The 12,033-nt window shown below is 38.4% G+C and overlaps 1 protein-coding gene across 11 annotated transcripts in view; it reads right to left on the bottom strand.

Annotated features, from left to right (window-relative positions):
* The window catches only part of LOC144032020 (ryanodine receptor 3-like), a 99,899-nt gene that overhangs the window by 29,010 nt on the left and 58,856 nt on the right, over positions 1-12,033 (bottom strand). For all 11 annotated transcript variants that reach the window (XM_077539624.1, XM_077539628.1, XM_077539625.1 and 8 more), the window contains 15 exons: positions 11,522-11,625; positions 11,192-11,327; positions 10,808-10,994; positions 10,544-10,652; positions 9,325-9,445; positions 8,393-8,562; positions 7,180-7,400; positions 6,471-6,561; positions 4,984-5,124; positions 2,570-2,733; positions 2,399-2,477; positions 1,425-1,514; positions 1,193-1,339; positions 1,053-1,115; positions 864-939 (listed from right to left, as the gene is read on the bottom strand). In XM_077539624.1, coding sequence (XP_077395750.1) covers positions 864-939; positions 1,053-1,115; positions 1,193-1,339; positions 1,425-1,514; positions 2,399-2,477; positions 2,570-2,733; positions 4,984-5,124; positions 6,471-6,561; positions 7,180-7,400; positions 8,393-8,562; positions 9,325-9,445; positions 10,544-10,652; positions 10,808-10,994; positions 11,192-11,327; positions 11,522-11,625 — 1,899 coding nt within the window. The remainder of the gene's footprint in view (positions 1-863; positions 940-1,052; positions 1,116-1,192; positions 1,340-1,424; positions 1,515-2,398; positions 2,478-2,569; positions 2,734-4,983; positions 5,125-6,470; positions 6,562-7,179; positions 7,401-8,392; positions 8,563-9,324; positions 9,446-10,543; positions 10,653-10,807; positions 10,995-11,191; positions 11,328-11,521; positions 11,626-12,033) is intronic.

The following is a 12,033-nucleotide window of genomic DNA, read 5'->3' as shown; positions in this document are numbered from 1 at the left end:
AATTATGATGTTGAATCGGTAAGACTGCCGAATGAACAATACTGAGCTCTCTCAAAAAAAAAAAAGGAGGCATAAAATTGCTCCTAATTCCGTGTCATCAGTCGTCAAAATGTAAAACGCTTTGAGGGCCTTGTAAGGAGGACAAACGCTATATAAACGAAGCACCATTTACCAGAGTAAAGTGCACTTTGAGTTGAATTTTTAAAGGAACTTTGGGCAGTTTGTCACTTTTTTTTTTTTTTACTCTCAACTGCCACCTCTGGCCCAAAGTGCAACTGCAGCATCTCGGTCGGGCTCATTCTTTGTGCGTGTGCGAGTATGTGCACGATCTTAAAGTAACAGCCACAGTTGACAAACGTGGACATGACTTCAAATGAGGTAAGAAAAACTCTGCCCCTCCCCAAAGAAACGGTGGAGTGTGCAGGGGTCAGCACACTCTACTATAAAGGGAAGATAAAAGCTGATAGATGCAGTCAGAGTAAAACAATCATGGCTCTTCGTACTCATCAGAGCAATGGTGCAGCATACATAATGTAGAAAAAGCTTTAACATTACATTTTTAAACGGCACAATGCACCTTTAACACTGACACTAGTGCAATACAAAGTGAGGTTTGGCAGAATTAAATGTTTAACAGTACTTTCAACACTACTCAAGTGTAGATTTTTAACACTAAACAGTGTTGGAGTAACACTCGTTAAATATGTAAAAAGTAACACTTTGAAAGTGTCAGATTTACGCTCATTGGTGTGGACACAAACACTTTTCTAGTGTCAGTGTTCATCTAACAGTGGCGATTTTGCGACGTAGTTGTATGTGTAAACAAATAGAAATCATAATTGAGTGCATCATTCCTAAATCACCTCGAGTTCCAAGGTCACTCTTTTTTCTTTTGGCCCAGATGTTATGGTAATTTTCAGCCACCACCTCCACCATTCCCTTGGACCAAAGACAAAACAGAAGGAGAGAGTATAATTATTCATTTTGTATTTTTTTGTAGTTTGTCTATTGTACTTTGATAGAAAAAAGTAAACAAATGTGTGGCCGCTCACTTGCAGCTCTCTGGAGAGGATCACGTTGCTTGTGTCTATTGGGCTGGGATTAAAACCATTTGCCTGAAAATGTTCAAAACAAACTGTTGAAATGATTCTATCGGCGTGTCTATGACAGTATGCGCAACGTTTCATCATACCTGTGAGGCCTGAGAGATCTTTCGTATTTTTTCATTCTCCCTCTGTTGAGACACGCTCTCTCCATCTCTGGCCCGGTCAACGTTCCAGCCCATTGCCAGCATGCTCTTCAACGACTCCCTGATTGGCCATCTGTAAATCTCTTTCTCCTTCACATCGAGAGGTAACAAAGAATCACCTTAGTTCTTTCTTTTATCCGGACATTTTGGACAATCCTAAGCTGATTTTCCCGACCTTTTCTGTGAGAGCTTTGTATGTCCTGAGCTGTGGGTGAATTCTCGCTTTCTCATCCACACAGTCTCCGTATTTCCACCCAAGCAGCACCTAGAGAACAATCACAGTGGATTGTGACGGATAAGGCAGCTTCTCCATTGTTCCCTAATATCCTCCACAAAATGATACTTGTGGATTTTATTCTGCTTGACTGTTTCTTTTTGCAGATGCAACAATGAATCATGTGGTGTGGTAGTGAACTTTAACTCATTCACTCCCAGCCATTTTCACAGAAGCAATCCCGTTCGCTCCCGGCTGTTTTACTGGATTTTGACTGATTTTGCAAGGCCCATAGAATATTGTGTTCCATTGCTATAAAAACATAGATAATATTCACATTCCTGGTGAAAACACTGGAAAACACAAACAGAGCTTTTTGCAACATGGCTGATCTCTTATTCTCTTCTGCCACCTGCTGGCCGTTTTTTGCAATAACTACCATTGCTTTAAACGACCTCTTAAGCTCTTTAAGCTCTTTTTGCCAGTGTTTTCAACAGGTTTGTTAATAATGATGAAACTTAGCAATACTCTAATGCTAATTGCTGCAAAATGGAAACGGATATGTTTTTATAGCAATAGAACAGAACATTCTGTGGACCTTGCAAAGTCAGTCAAAATCCAGTAAAACAGACAGGAGCAAAAGGGGTTGCTTCTGTGAAAATGGCTGGGAGTTAAAGAGTAAAAAAAAAAAAAAAGCTAAAATAACTATAGTACATAATTGATTGACTTATTAGTTTTAGTGTGTTTAATAAAGTCAGACAATGTCAAAGTCGCCCTGGCATTCTTTGATTATTCTGTATTCGGCCCTCAAAGGCAAAAGTTTGGACAGCCCTGCTCTATACAAAAACAAGCTACCTTGTTGTCATGAGAATAAAGAGGCTCATAAAAGTCCATTTTTGCATAATCAACAATTGCAAATACATTGTGGCTCATACCTTCTCTGCTGACCATTTCTCATGAGAATGTTCAGCATACTTGTTGACAAAGTGCTCAAGCTTCTCTGGGAGGGCAATGCTGAAAAATGGCAGAAGTCTATTTATTTATTTTCCTTTCATACTGCAAGGTTTGTAAACAAACATGAATCACGTAGCGCCAGTGTGGCTTACTTAGCAGTTGTGATCGGTTTGGGTTCAAAGTTGCCTTGAGCGTTTACACAGACTGGCTTGTCCACCGTTCCACTAATGGCGGCGTCCACGTAGTCAGGCGGCAAAGCTCCGGCGATGGCGCTGAGGCAAGGCATTGCCATCTTGAACAGCTCTGGATCGTATTTCTGCGCAAAAGGAAGGGAGGGGGGAGGGGGGGCTTTGCCTAATTGAAGCATTTTCATTCATTGCTTGCTCATTAAAGTTGGGAGGAGAATGAAGCAATGACAAGACAAAGAGGAAGCCTGCAGAAGAAACGTTGACGATGAATTATCTTAAGAGCCCTGAGCACTAGCATACTTAGGGCTCCGGATCAATATCATCCATTGTGATATTGATGTTTTTTAGGCTGGCCCTCTGCACAGACTCTTTCATGAGCATGCATTTAGATAAATGTGCTGAGTCCAGACATTTACAATATGTCAAGGTATTAATGCCAAGCTGTCTTCTGCACACATGCGTGTTCATTAAACAACCAATCGAACAACTCTAAATAATATAAAATGTGCTTGGTGGAGACATTTCACCAAGCACATTTAAATGTCTCTGGCTCGCAAAGACAGATTGAGTTTTTTGCTTGCTACCAGAGAGACGTGGTCATCTGTAGGATTTAGTTTGTCTGTTGCTGGAGTACAACTTACTACAGTTTTGACTAGGGATGTCACGATAAGGGCAATATCATGATATCGTGATATTAAAACTAAAAATATCGTCATGTTCAAAATTTTTAAAAGGAACACATTTGTTAAAAAAGTCAGGATGATTTCCATTTGTGCAGTTCTAGCACCCACTAGTGGCTAGTTTATTAGTACAATATAACTTTCATTAGGGATGTTTTGGCCTTCTATGTTTAAAATCTGTCAGATGAAGGGGAACCTAATTTGCTTGTGAAGCGATCAATGTGTGCTTGTATTAGCAAGTAAGTGCCTCAATATTGTTATTCGAGATTTAGGTGGTTTATATGCATTGCTGTTATGCACAAAAGCACAATATTGTGCTTTTTTTTTTTAGTATGAGCTCTATTTTTTACAATATTGTGATCTTTTTTAAATATCACCAACGCCCCCACAATATTGTGATAATTATCGTATCGTGACCTTCATATCGTGATAATATCGTATTGTGATGTTTAGTTATCGCTACATCCCTAGTTTTGACACTAGGCTTGATTTTTCAGGGTTTTTTTTGTTTTTAATGACAGTCAAGTATTACGGCAAGGGATGTTACTCTGAACTTATATGACAATTGATAATATAATAATACCATTGATAATATAAAAAAAGAGCAAAACTTCCAAAAATTACTATCAGATGCAACTTTAATGAAATACTTGTGCTGTAGGTTTGTCTTAGTAGTTAGACTTGTAGTGCTTCTCGTTCCCTTTAAACTCCTGTTAGAATATTTGAGCTGCTTCTAATTCTTAAAGTCCCACCTGCTCACTCAGTACATGCACACAGCCACGCGACTGCTAACGATTACATTACATAGGACTTCTATACTTGCATTGGGGCTAATCTGAGTACGACTCCCAGCGCAATCCTTGGTGGCGATTTGCCCTCTCGCCGATGTGTTTAGCAGGCAGGCTTCTTCATTTGACCTATTACATTACATCAAAACAGACGCAGCAGGGAGCAGCAGGAAGCCAGAAGCAATCTGGAGCCATGCCGAGCAGTAAAATCTCAATTTCAAAGCATAAATTTAAACTGCACAACACTAAAATTCTACATATACTTGTAATTCATATTGTTTTGTAATTGGCCAGTATGTCACAAAAGGAACAAGAGTAGGTGTGCTAAATCGTGTTGTATCGTGAGGTTGTTGGCAATCTTCTAATCCTAGTTTACAATGTTCTTTCTTATTCATTATTTGAAGGACTATCACTCCTGAAGTTGATGCTATCTATCTGTTGCACTTGAATGGGATCCTCCATTTGCTTTAGCATTAGCAGTAGGCTAGCGATGCATTAAAAAAGAAGCATGCTTTGTAATTAAATATACAGTGGATGTATTTTTATTTTTTTTTTGTCATGTGTTTAGTTTTACAGTTAACTCCAACTGAGGTTTCATTAACTCATCCACTGCCATTGACGGAAAAATTCGTCAAATGATGTATTTTTTTGCTGGTCTGGCAATGAATGTGTTAAACAGCTTAAAGGATGCTTAGGGACGGCAGAGTCACATTGATTCGCGCCGGGCTTGCTTTACAAGCAACGTGGTGCATTCAGGGTACTTTCAAAACGTAGGGATCTTGTAAATGCACCTCGTCGCTCCGCACATGAATCGTTTTCCTTTGATTATTATATTTTAAAGATCGAGAGAATCATAATGAAATTTCGATTGATCGTGCAACCCTGCTAGTCTATGCAAATGGCGCCTCACCTTCTGAGACAACGAATCAAACACTCCCCAGAAGATCTTCTTGGTGAGCTGGAGTTCATCCTCAGAAGCTGTGCCGTAGCTGCCCCAGCCTGATGGAAGGCAGTAGTACTTCCAGTTCTGCTCATAGTGATTGGTTAGCAGCTGGAGGACAAACAAAGAAAAATATGAAGTAATATACAAATTTTGCACCTCATTCAATTAGAACATTAACAGTAAGCATGGAAGCTATGAAAACACATAGAAGCAGCATCTCAGACTCAAATACATTCTGAATGTGTCTACGTAGAAGTGGGTCCCCGATTTCACAGGCTAGTCACATCTTATAACAGGGGTGTCCAAACTACGGCTTGGGGGCCATTTGCGGCCCGCCGTCCATTTTTTAGTAGCCCGCGACATATGCTAAAAATGGCATTTGACTCAGTTCAAATAAAATACAAATAAAAATGTTTGGAGATGGTCAAAGTAAGAAGGGAAGGTGTCGAAAAACACAGGTGCTATTAAAGGTTATTTTGGTTAACTAAAACTAACGGAAAAAAATAAAATCCAAAAAACAATTTCGTTAACGAAATAAAATAAAAACGAAGATGCTTTTTAAAAAAAGAAAACAAACTGAAACTACATTTTATGTTTACAAAACTAACTAAAATAAAACTAAAATGTCCTTCCTTTTAGTCTTTGGTAATTAATTTAATGCATGAGCCTTTGGGGATGATTATAAATGTAATTTTTAGTAGATTTATTTTGATATAAACTGGAATAATGACATCATGCACTTGGTGTTTTTTAAATATTGCGCACAAGTAATACATATTTAAAAATAATAATAATAATACTGAAACTAACTAAACGAAAACTAAGCATTTATTAAAGAACTAAAACTAATAAAAAAAACAAACAGAACCACCCGGAAAAGTAATTAAAACAAACTCAATTTTAAAAAAACAACTCAAAACAAAATAAAAACTCAAATGAAAAATTCCAAAACTATAATAACTCGACTGCCATATTACAAATAAATTGGTTTATATACTGTAGCATTTTCCTAAATATGCAAAAGCACAAATAAATTATTTGTACAATATTTAGGACAAAACACAATTTCTCTTCATAACATTATGTGGCCCTTGCGTCCCTCAAATGAAAAAGTTTGGACACCGCTGTCTTATAACATTTGTACTTCTTTTTTTTTTTTCCTGGGACGCAGATGGAGGAAGTGGCTGAACGGAGCCAACAAGCCTGTAATTACAAAATCTAATACTTCATCCACATGTTTTTTTCTTTCCCCTCTCTTGCTGCTCACTTCTTCCACACTTTCAGTTTTGCAATGAGGTCTACCAACAAGCGTGTGAGACACCAGGGAATCAACTATTATCTTACTCGTACAACATTTGAAAGACTGCAAGTGACCAGATTACGAGAGAGACGAACAGGTCTGACAGGATTCTGAGGTATGCAAAACTTAAAAATAAAAAGAATATGTTGGCCACCCTGAGAGGCATCTTGCAGTATTCAGTCAGCAAGGGTACATCAAAGACGAGGCGGTGCAGAAGCTGCTGCAGCATAGAGGGCCGAAGGTGCCTGCAGAAAAAGCCAAGAACGAGCTTTTAACCAGCGTCACTGACTTGAGCGACAAGCCAGATCCGATTTATCGTTAACTCATTTGCTCCCAATGTGTAAATATGTTTTTTTTTAATGTTCTAAGTGTCCCAAAGACGTATTTAGCCGTTTTTTTATGCTAGAGCATAATACACAAGGCTTTGATGCAGCCTCTCAACTGCAAAGAACGGTTGCAGAAATGGTAGTTATTACACAAACGGCCAGCAGGTGGCAGCAGAGCAAAGGAGATCAACCAGAGCCATGTAGAAAAAAAAAAGCTTAATTACTCACAATTTTGAATTGATTTGTGAAAATTGATGAAACTTAGCTCTCTTCTAATGCTAATTGCTGCACAACGGAAACAGATAGAAACATACTTTTTTTTCCTGATGAAGGAAGAGACTTTAATCTTTCTTTTGATAGGTTCCATGCTTTTATAGCAATAGAACACAATATTCTGTGGGCCTTGCAAAATCAGTCAAAATCCAGTAAAACAGCCGGGAGCGAACGAGACTGCTTCTGTGAAAATGGCTGGGAGTGAATGAGTTAATCTCAAGCCCCGTCGACGCAGATAAACGTGCGTTTTTGTGCTCTCCTCACTTGCAGACAGCTAGCAGGCACTCCTCGATGGCGTCTCTCTGGGCCTTGGTGAGGGAGCGCCCCTTGGAGAGGCAGTAGATGGTGTGCAGGGTGGAATCGATGAGCGTGGCATGGTGTTCGGTGCCAGCAAAGAGGGGCGCGCAGCGGGTGAGGAGGGGGAGCATGGCTGAGCCGATATAACGGTTCATGGCCAACGCTGTCTCGGTGGTGCACAGACCCTCCTGCGGAGAGAAAATTGCAATTTGATAGCTCATGAATTCATAAACGCTGGCGAGATTCGGAGTCCAAGCCGGGGTGGGAAAGCACGATGTAAGTGAAGTGCCATTTACCGTTTAAAATTGCAATTAGAGCTGATTAAAAATTTAAAATAGTACAGCACTTTTGTGGTGCAAAATCAGATGGTTGGTGCCCTAAACTAATAGACCATTTATCAGGTGTGCATTTTGACAAATATCCGGATCAGCGTTTTAAAGAAAAAAAAACAAGAAATATATAAAATAAAAACAATTTATATTAAAAAAAGAATTCCGACTGCGTTTAAGGAACACTTTTTTAGGTCCACAAAATATATGTAAATTTTGCTAGAAGGCCACTCTACCCACACATAGTAATAGTAATAATAATAATAATAACAATAATAATAAAAATAATAATAATAATAATAATAATAATAATAATAATAATAATAATAATAATAATAATAATAATAATAGTAACTAGACTAAGTGCAATTTATAGAGAAATTGTGTGGGAATGCAGAAAGCTGAATGCTAAGATTTGAACGCATGTGGAATGCTTCGGAAGAAAATTGAGAGATAAATTATGAAATGATGACCTCCTGGTTACTGGACAAAGCACCTTACCAACTGTGACAACGAGCAGTGTCAAACACCTGGTATCGTTAATAAGTTATATGTATGGAAGTGGGCGTGGAAAGTGACAATAGTTCAACGTCTATCGCATTGAAAATGAATGGGGAGAAGTTGATATTTAACGTTAAATTGTGCAAATAATGTAAGTAATGTGGAATCAGATGATATATACCCTGGGAGATGTGAATTTTTGAAGCAAGTTGAAATTTGAACAGTGTAAATCGAAAGTATTATGTGCGAGTTGTTACATGGAAAAAAAGGTGTGGAGAATAAAAATCCCAATCACATATGTGGGAATGCTTCCGCATTCCCACAATAATAATAATAATAATTCTACATACCGTATCGAGAGAGTTTGCAGCCCTCAGGTCAGGAAGAAAGCCAACTTCAAGAAGGTGAAGCAAAAAGCTCTGGTCCTCAATACCATACACTCGGTCCAGGAACAGCACCATGGGGGCCTTGTGGTCCGGACAAAAGCAGGCTGACATATCAGGTTCTGTCACTGAGCCGTCTGAGAGACACAAAGAAAGAAACATGTCTTAAAATCTTTGGGCAAAGCAGTTGCATTGCTTAGATAAAATACAAAACAAAAGGAGTTAATTGAGTTTATAGTTTAATGGAGTTGAGGTCAGTATGCTCAATTTATTCTACACAAGACTCATCAAACCATGTGCAGTCATGCGGGAACAGGAAAAGTGCCTTCACCAAACTACCCCAACTAAAGTTGGAGCCATAGAATTGACTAAAATGTCTTGGTAAAACAAACAATTGAGATTCAAGGGTGGTTTATTAAATAACGGTCTCAATACTTTTGTCACGTTGTGTTTGTTTATTCAGCAGATGAGACTTTTGTCTTCGACGAGGTCTGCTGACAGAGCTCACATCTGCATAAGAGCTTATGCAGATCAATCAATAGAGCAAGACAGCTCCGTGTAGAAGCGATCTGGCTTACTCAAGAGCTGCGGGAGTGCACAGAAAAGCGCTTGGCTGATTAAAAAGGCATGAGCAGTAAAATGAAATCAATAACCTTCCGCCCCGCTCTAAATGTTCAAGCTTTTCTAACCATTGTTATACGAGGCACCCTGTTGTAATATGCAAATTTAATTAATACTGTTTAATATCATCTAACTTGTCACTAGAGTGGTACGTTAAGACGTTTGACAGCTGTACTGTATGCCGCTTTCGTTGGAGTTCTATAATTAGCTCTCTGGAGTGAATTTTAAAATATAGGTCGTATTAGAAGGGAGGGGCTACAGAGTGAAGACGATATTACCTTTATTAACGATAGGTGTTTTGAGTGGTATGCTGATGATTCCCACCAGGTCCTCGGTGGGCACCAGGGAGCGCAAAATGGCACGAATACGGAGAGCTTCCCCTTTCCCTTTGTTGATGAGCTGTTGACAGCAGACAAGACAGAACAATTATTTAAATGCAAAAAAAATGACAAAAACAAATAGGGCTGGGTATCGATTTAAATGTCTTCAGTCGATTTGATTAACATTTTTTTTCGATTCTACTTCAATCCAGTATTCATTTTAGTATGGGACATCCATTCTTCTTAAATATCAAGGATATGATAAAACTCCAAAAACAGTAACTTCCAAATTACGTTTTGCGGAAGCAGTTTAGTTTTTTAATGAAAGTAAGATGTGTTATAATCACATCAGTGTTACACAAACATTGACATCAGCAAGTATGAGATGAAAAAAAAAATCATAAATCAAATTCAATCATTGTAAATATAAATGAAAAAGATTCTGAATTGTCTTAAAGTGCAAAAACTAGATAAGTACGTCTACTTCTTCCTACTCCTTGAACATGAAAATTATGGAATTTATTGTTGAGAAAGTTTCCTTTCTTCCTTTAAATTTTTATTTTATTTTAACTTGTTTTTTTCTGTCACACTTGTAATGTGTTTGTTTATACGTTCACAACTAATAAACCAAACCAAATGTAAGAAAATATTTTTAAATTCATGTGAACAGTAAATTTCAAGAAAACAGTAAAATACCAAAAACAAAAACAAAAATCGGCCTTCAAATTCTATTTTTTTTAATTTATAGGAAAATGAGATATTAACTCATTTGCTCCCAAAAACGTATACATTCGTTCTATTTTAAATGTTTTAGGTGTCCCAAAGACGTATTTATACGTTTTTATGTTTTTTTTGTTTTTTTTTTTTTATGCTAGAGCATACAGAAGGCTTTGATGAAGCCTCTCAACTGCAAAGAACAGTTGAAGAAATGGTAGTTATTACACAAACGGCCAGCAGGTGGCAACAGAGTATAAGAGATCAACCATGGCCATGTTGAAAAAGAGAAAAGAAAAAATTCTTCTGTGAAAATGGCTGGGAGTCAATGAGTTAAAATCATCGATTCATGGTTTTATGAATCAATATACGGCTTGAAAAGTAAAATCGATTCGATATTGATTATTCAATTTTTTAAACCCAGCCCTAAAAACAAGGCAAATATGATACGTGGCAAGCGTACATGCATCTCTGGGGCACAACGTCCCAACAAGTCAATGAGCGCCGAGTAGAAGGACATGATGGCATTGCCCATGTGGACCACTTCCTCTTCATCATCGCCGTCAGCAGATCTATGAGGTGGATGTGAACACAAATAGGAAGAAGACTTTATGAGCCAAACAAAATTAGTAAAAAAATATTCAAGGGAAAACGGATGAGCAGATAATCTTATGGCCAAGTCTTTTTTTATTGATTCAATAAGATTTGCTTGATCTGCAGGTCTCACACGTCACAGCTGACTCCCTGCACAGAACCAGGCAGATCCAAAGCCGGCGTCTCGGAGATCTTGATGGCTTCTTTCATGGCCGCCAGCAGTCCGTTTCCTCCCTCCCCCCTCAGTGCGGGTCCGAAACACTCCGGACGACGGATGAGCAGTTTGACCACGACGCTGGAGTTCTCCTCCACACTTTCACCTGCAACATAAGTCATTCGGAACATGCAAACTCAGTGTCCATTGAGATGCATACAAACAATGCTGTCTTTGCTGAATAATAAAACTCACTCTTTAAGCAACTGAATGAAGCGATTTGAAACTTTGCACAGTAAATTCTGTCGAGTAAATCTGACTCTAGAGTAGGACCAAATAGACTCAGTTTTACAGCAGTCATACCATTGACGAAGACAGCAAAGCGCAAAAAGGAGAGGTAACGTTCTCCCTCAATGGGGTTCCAGCCAATATCTGGATATCCTTTGGCCAGAAGCATCGGACAACTCTGGAGCCCGCAGCCTGCCAAGTAAGTCACCACCTGCAGGTAGAAAGAAAACATAACCTTCTATAATGCATAATGTATTTCACCCCAAATCTTTCAGACAATAAAGCCATTTATGCCATCCAACCCCCATATTAAGTGACATTTGCTTTTTTTTTCCCCACTTGGTCATGGTTTTATTTCTTTTTTACTATATCGTGGTGGATATGTATTAGAAAAGAAAGTTCTACCTTGTCCAGATCAGGTTCTTCTAGTGCAAGAGCCAAACCATTGTTGTCCATAACCGATGAAGCAGCCACATCGAGAGGAGTGGAGCCCCTCATAGCCGGTGAAGCTAGAACGTAAAATATACTTTACATTTCAGACAAAAAAAATTATTTGCTGTTGGAAAATTCTTTTAATGACATGTTATGGGAGGGACAAATAAAAAAATAGCATACTTTGCAATGTTTCTCTATTCAATTAGTAATGCAATAGCTTTAACTCATTTAAGCTCAAAAACGTGCAAAAATGTTTTTAATACTTTGTCATTCACTCCCAAAAACGTGTTTACACGTTTTTTGTTTTTGTTTTATTTTTTATGCAAGAGCATGCAGAAGGCTTTGATGTAGCTTCTGACGTGAAGAGGTGGCTTAAAGCAATGGTAGTTATTAAAAACACGGCCAACAGGTGGCAGCAGAGTATAAGAGATCAGCCATGTTGCAACAAGCTCCGTTTGTCAGTGTTTTCACCAGGAATGTGA

The sequence above is a fragment of the Festucalex cinctus genome, chromosome 12 (assembly GCF_051991245.1).
Source record: "Festucalex cinctus isolate MCC-2025b chromosome 12, RoL_Fcin_1.0, whole genome shotgun sequence".
NCBI lineage: Eukaryota > Metazoa > Chordata > Actinopteri > Syngnathiformes > Syngnathidae > Festucalex > Festucalex cinctus.
This window is presented reverse-complemented; position numbering and strand designations above follow the sequence as displayed.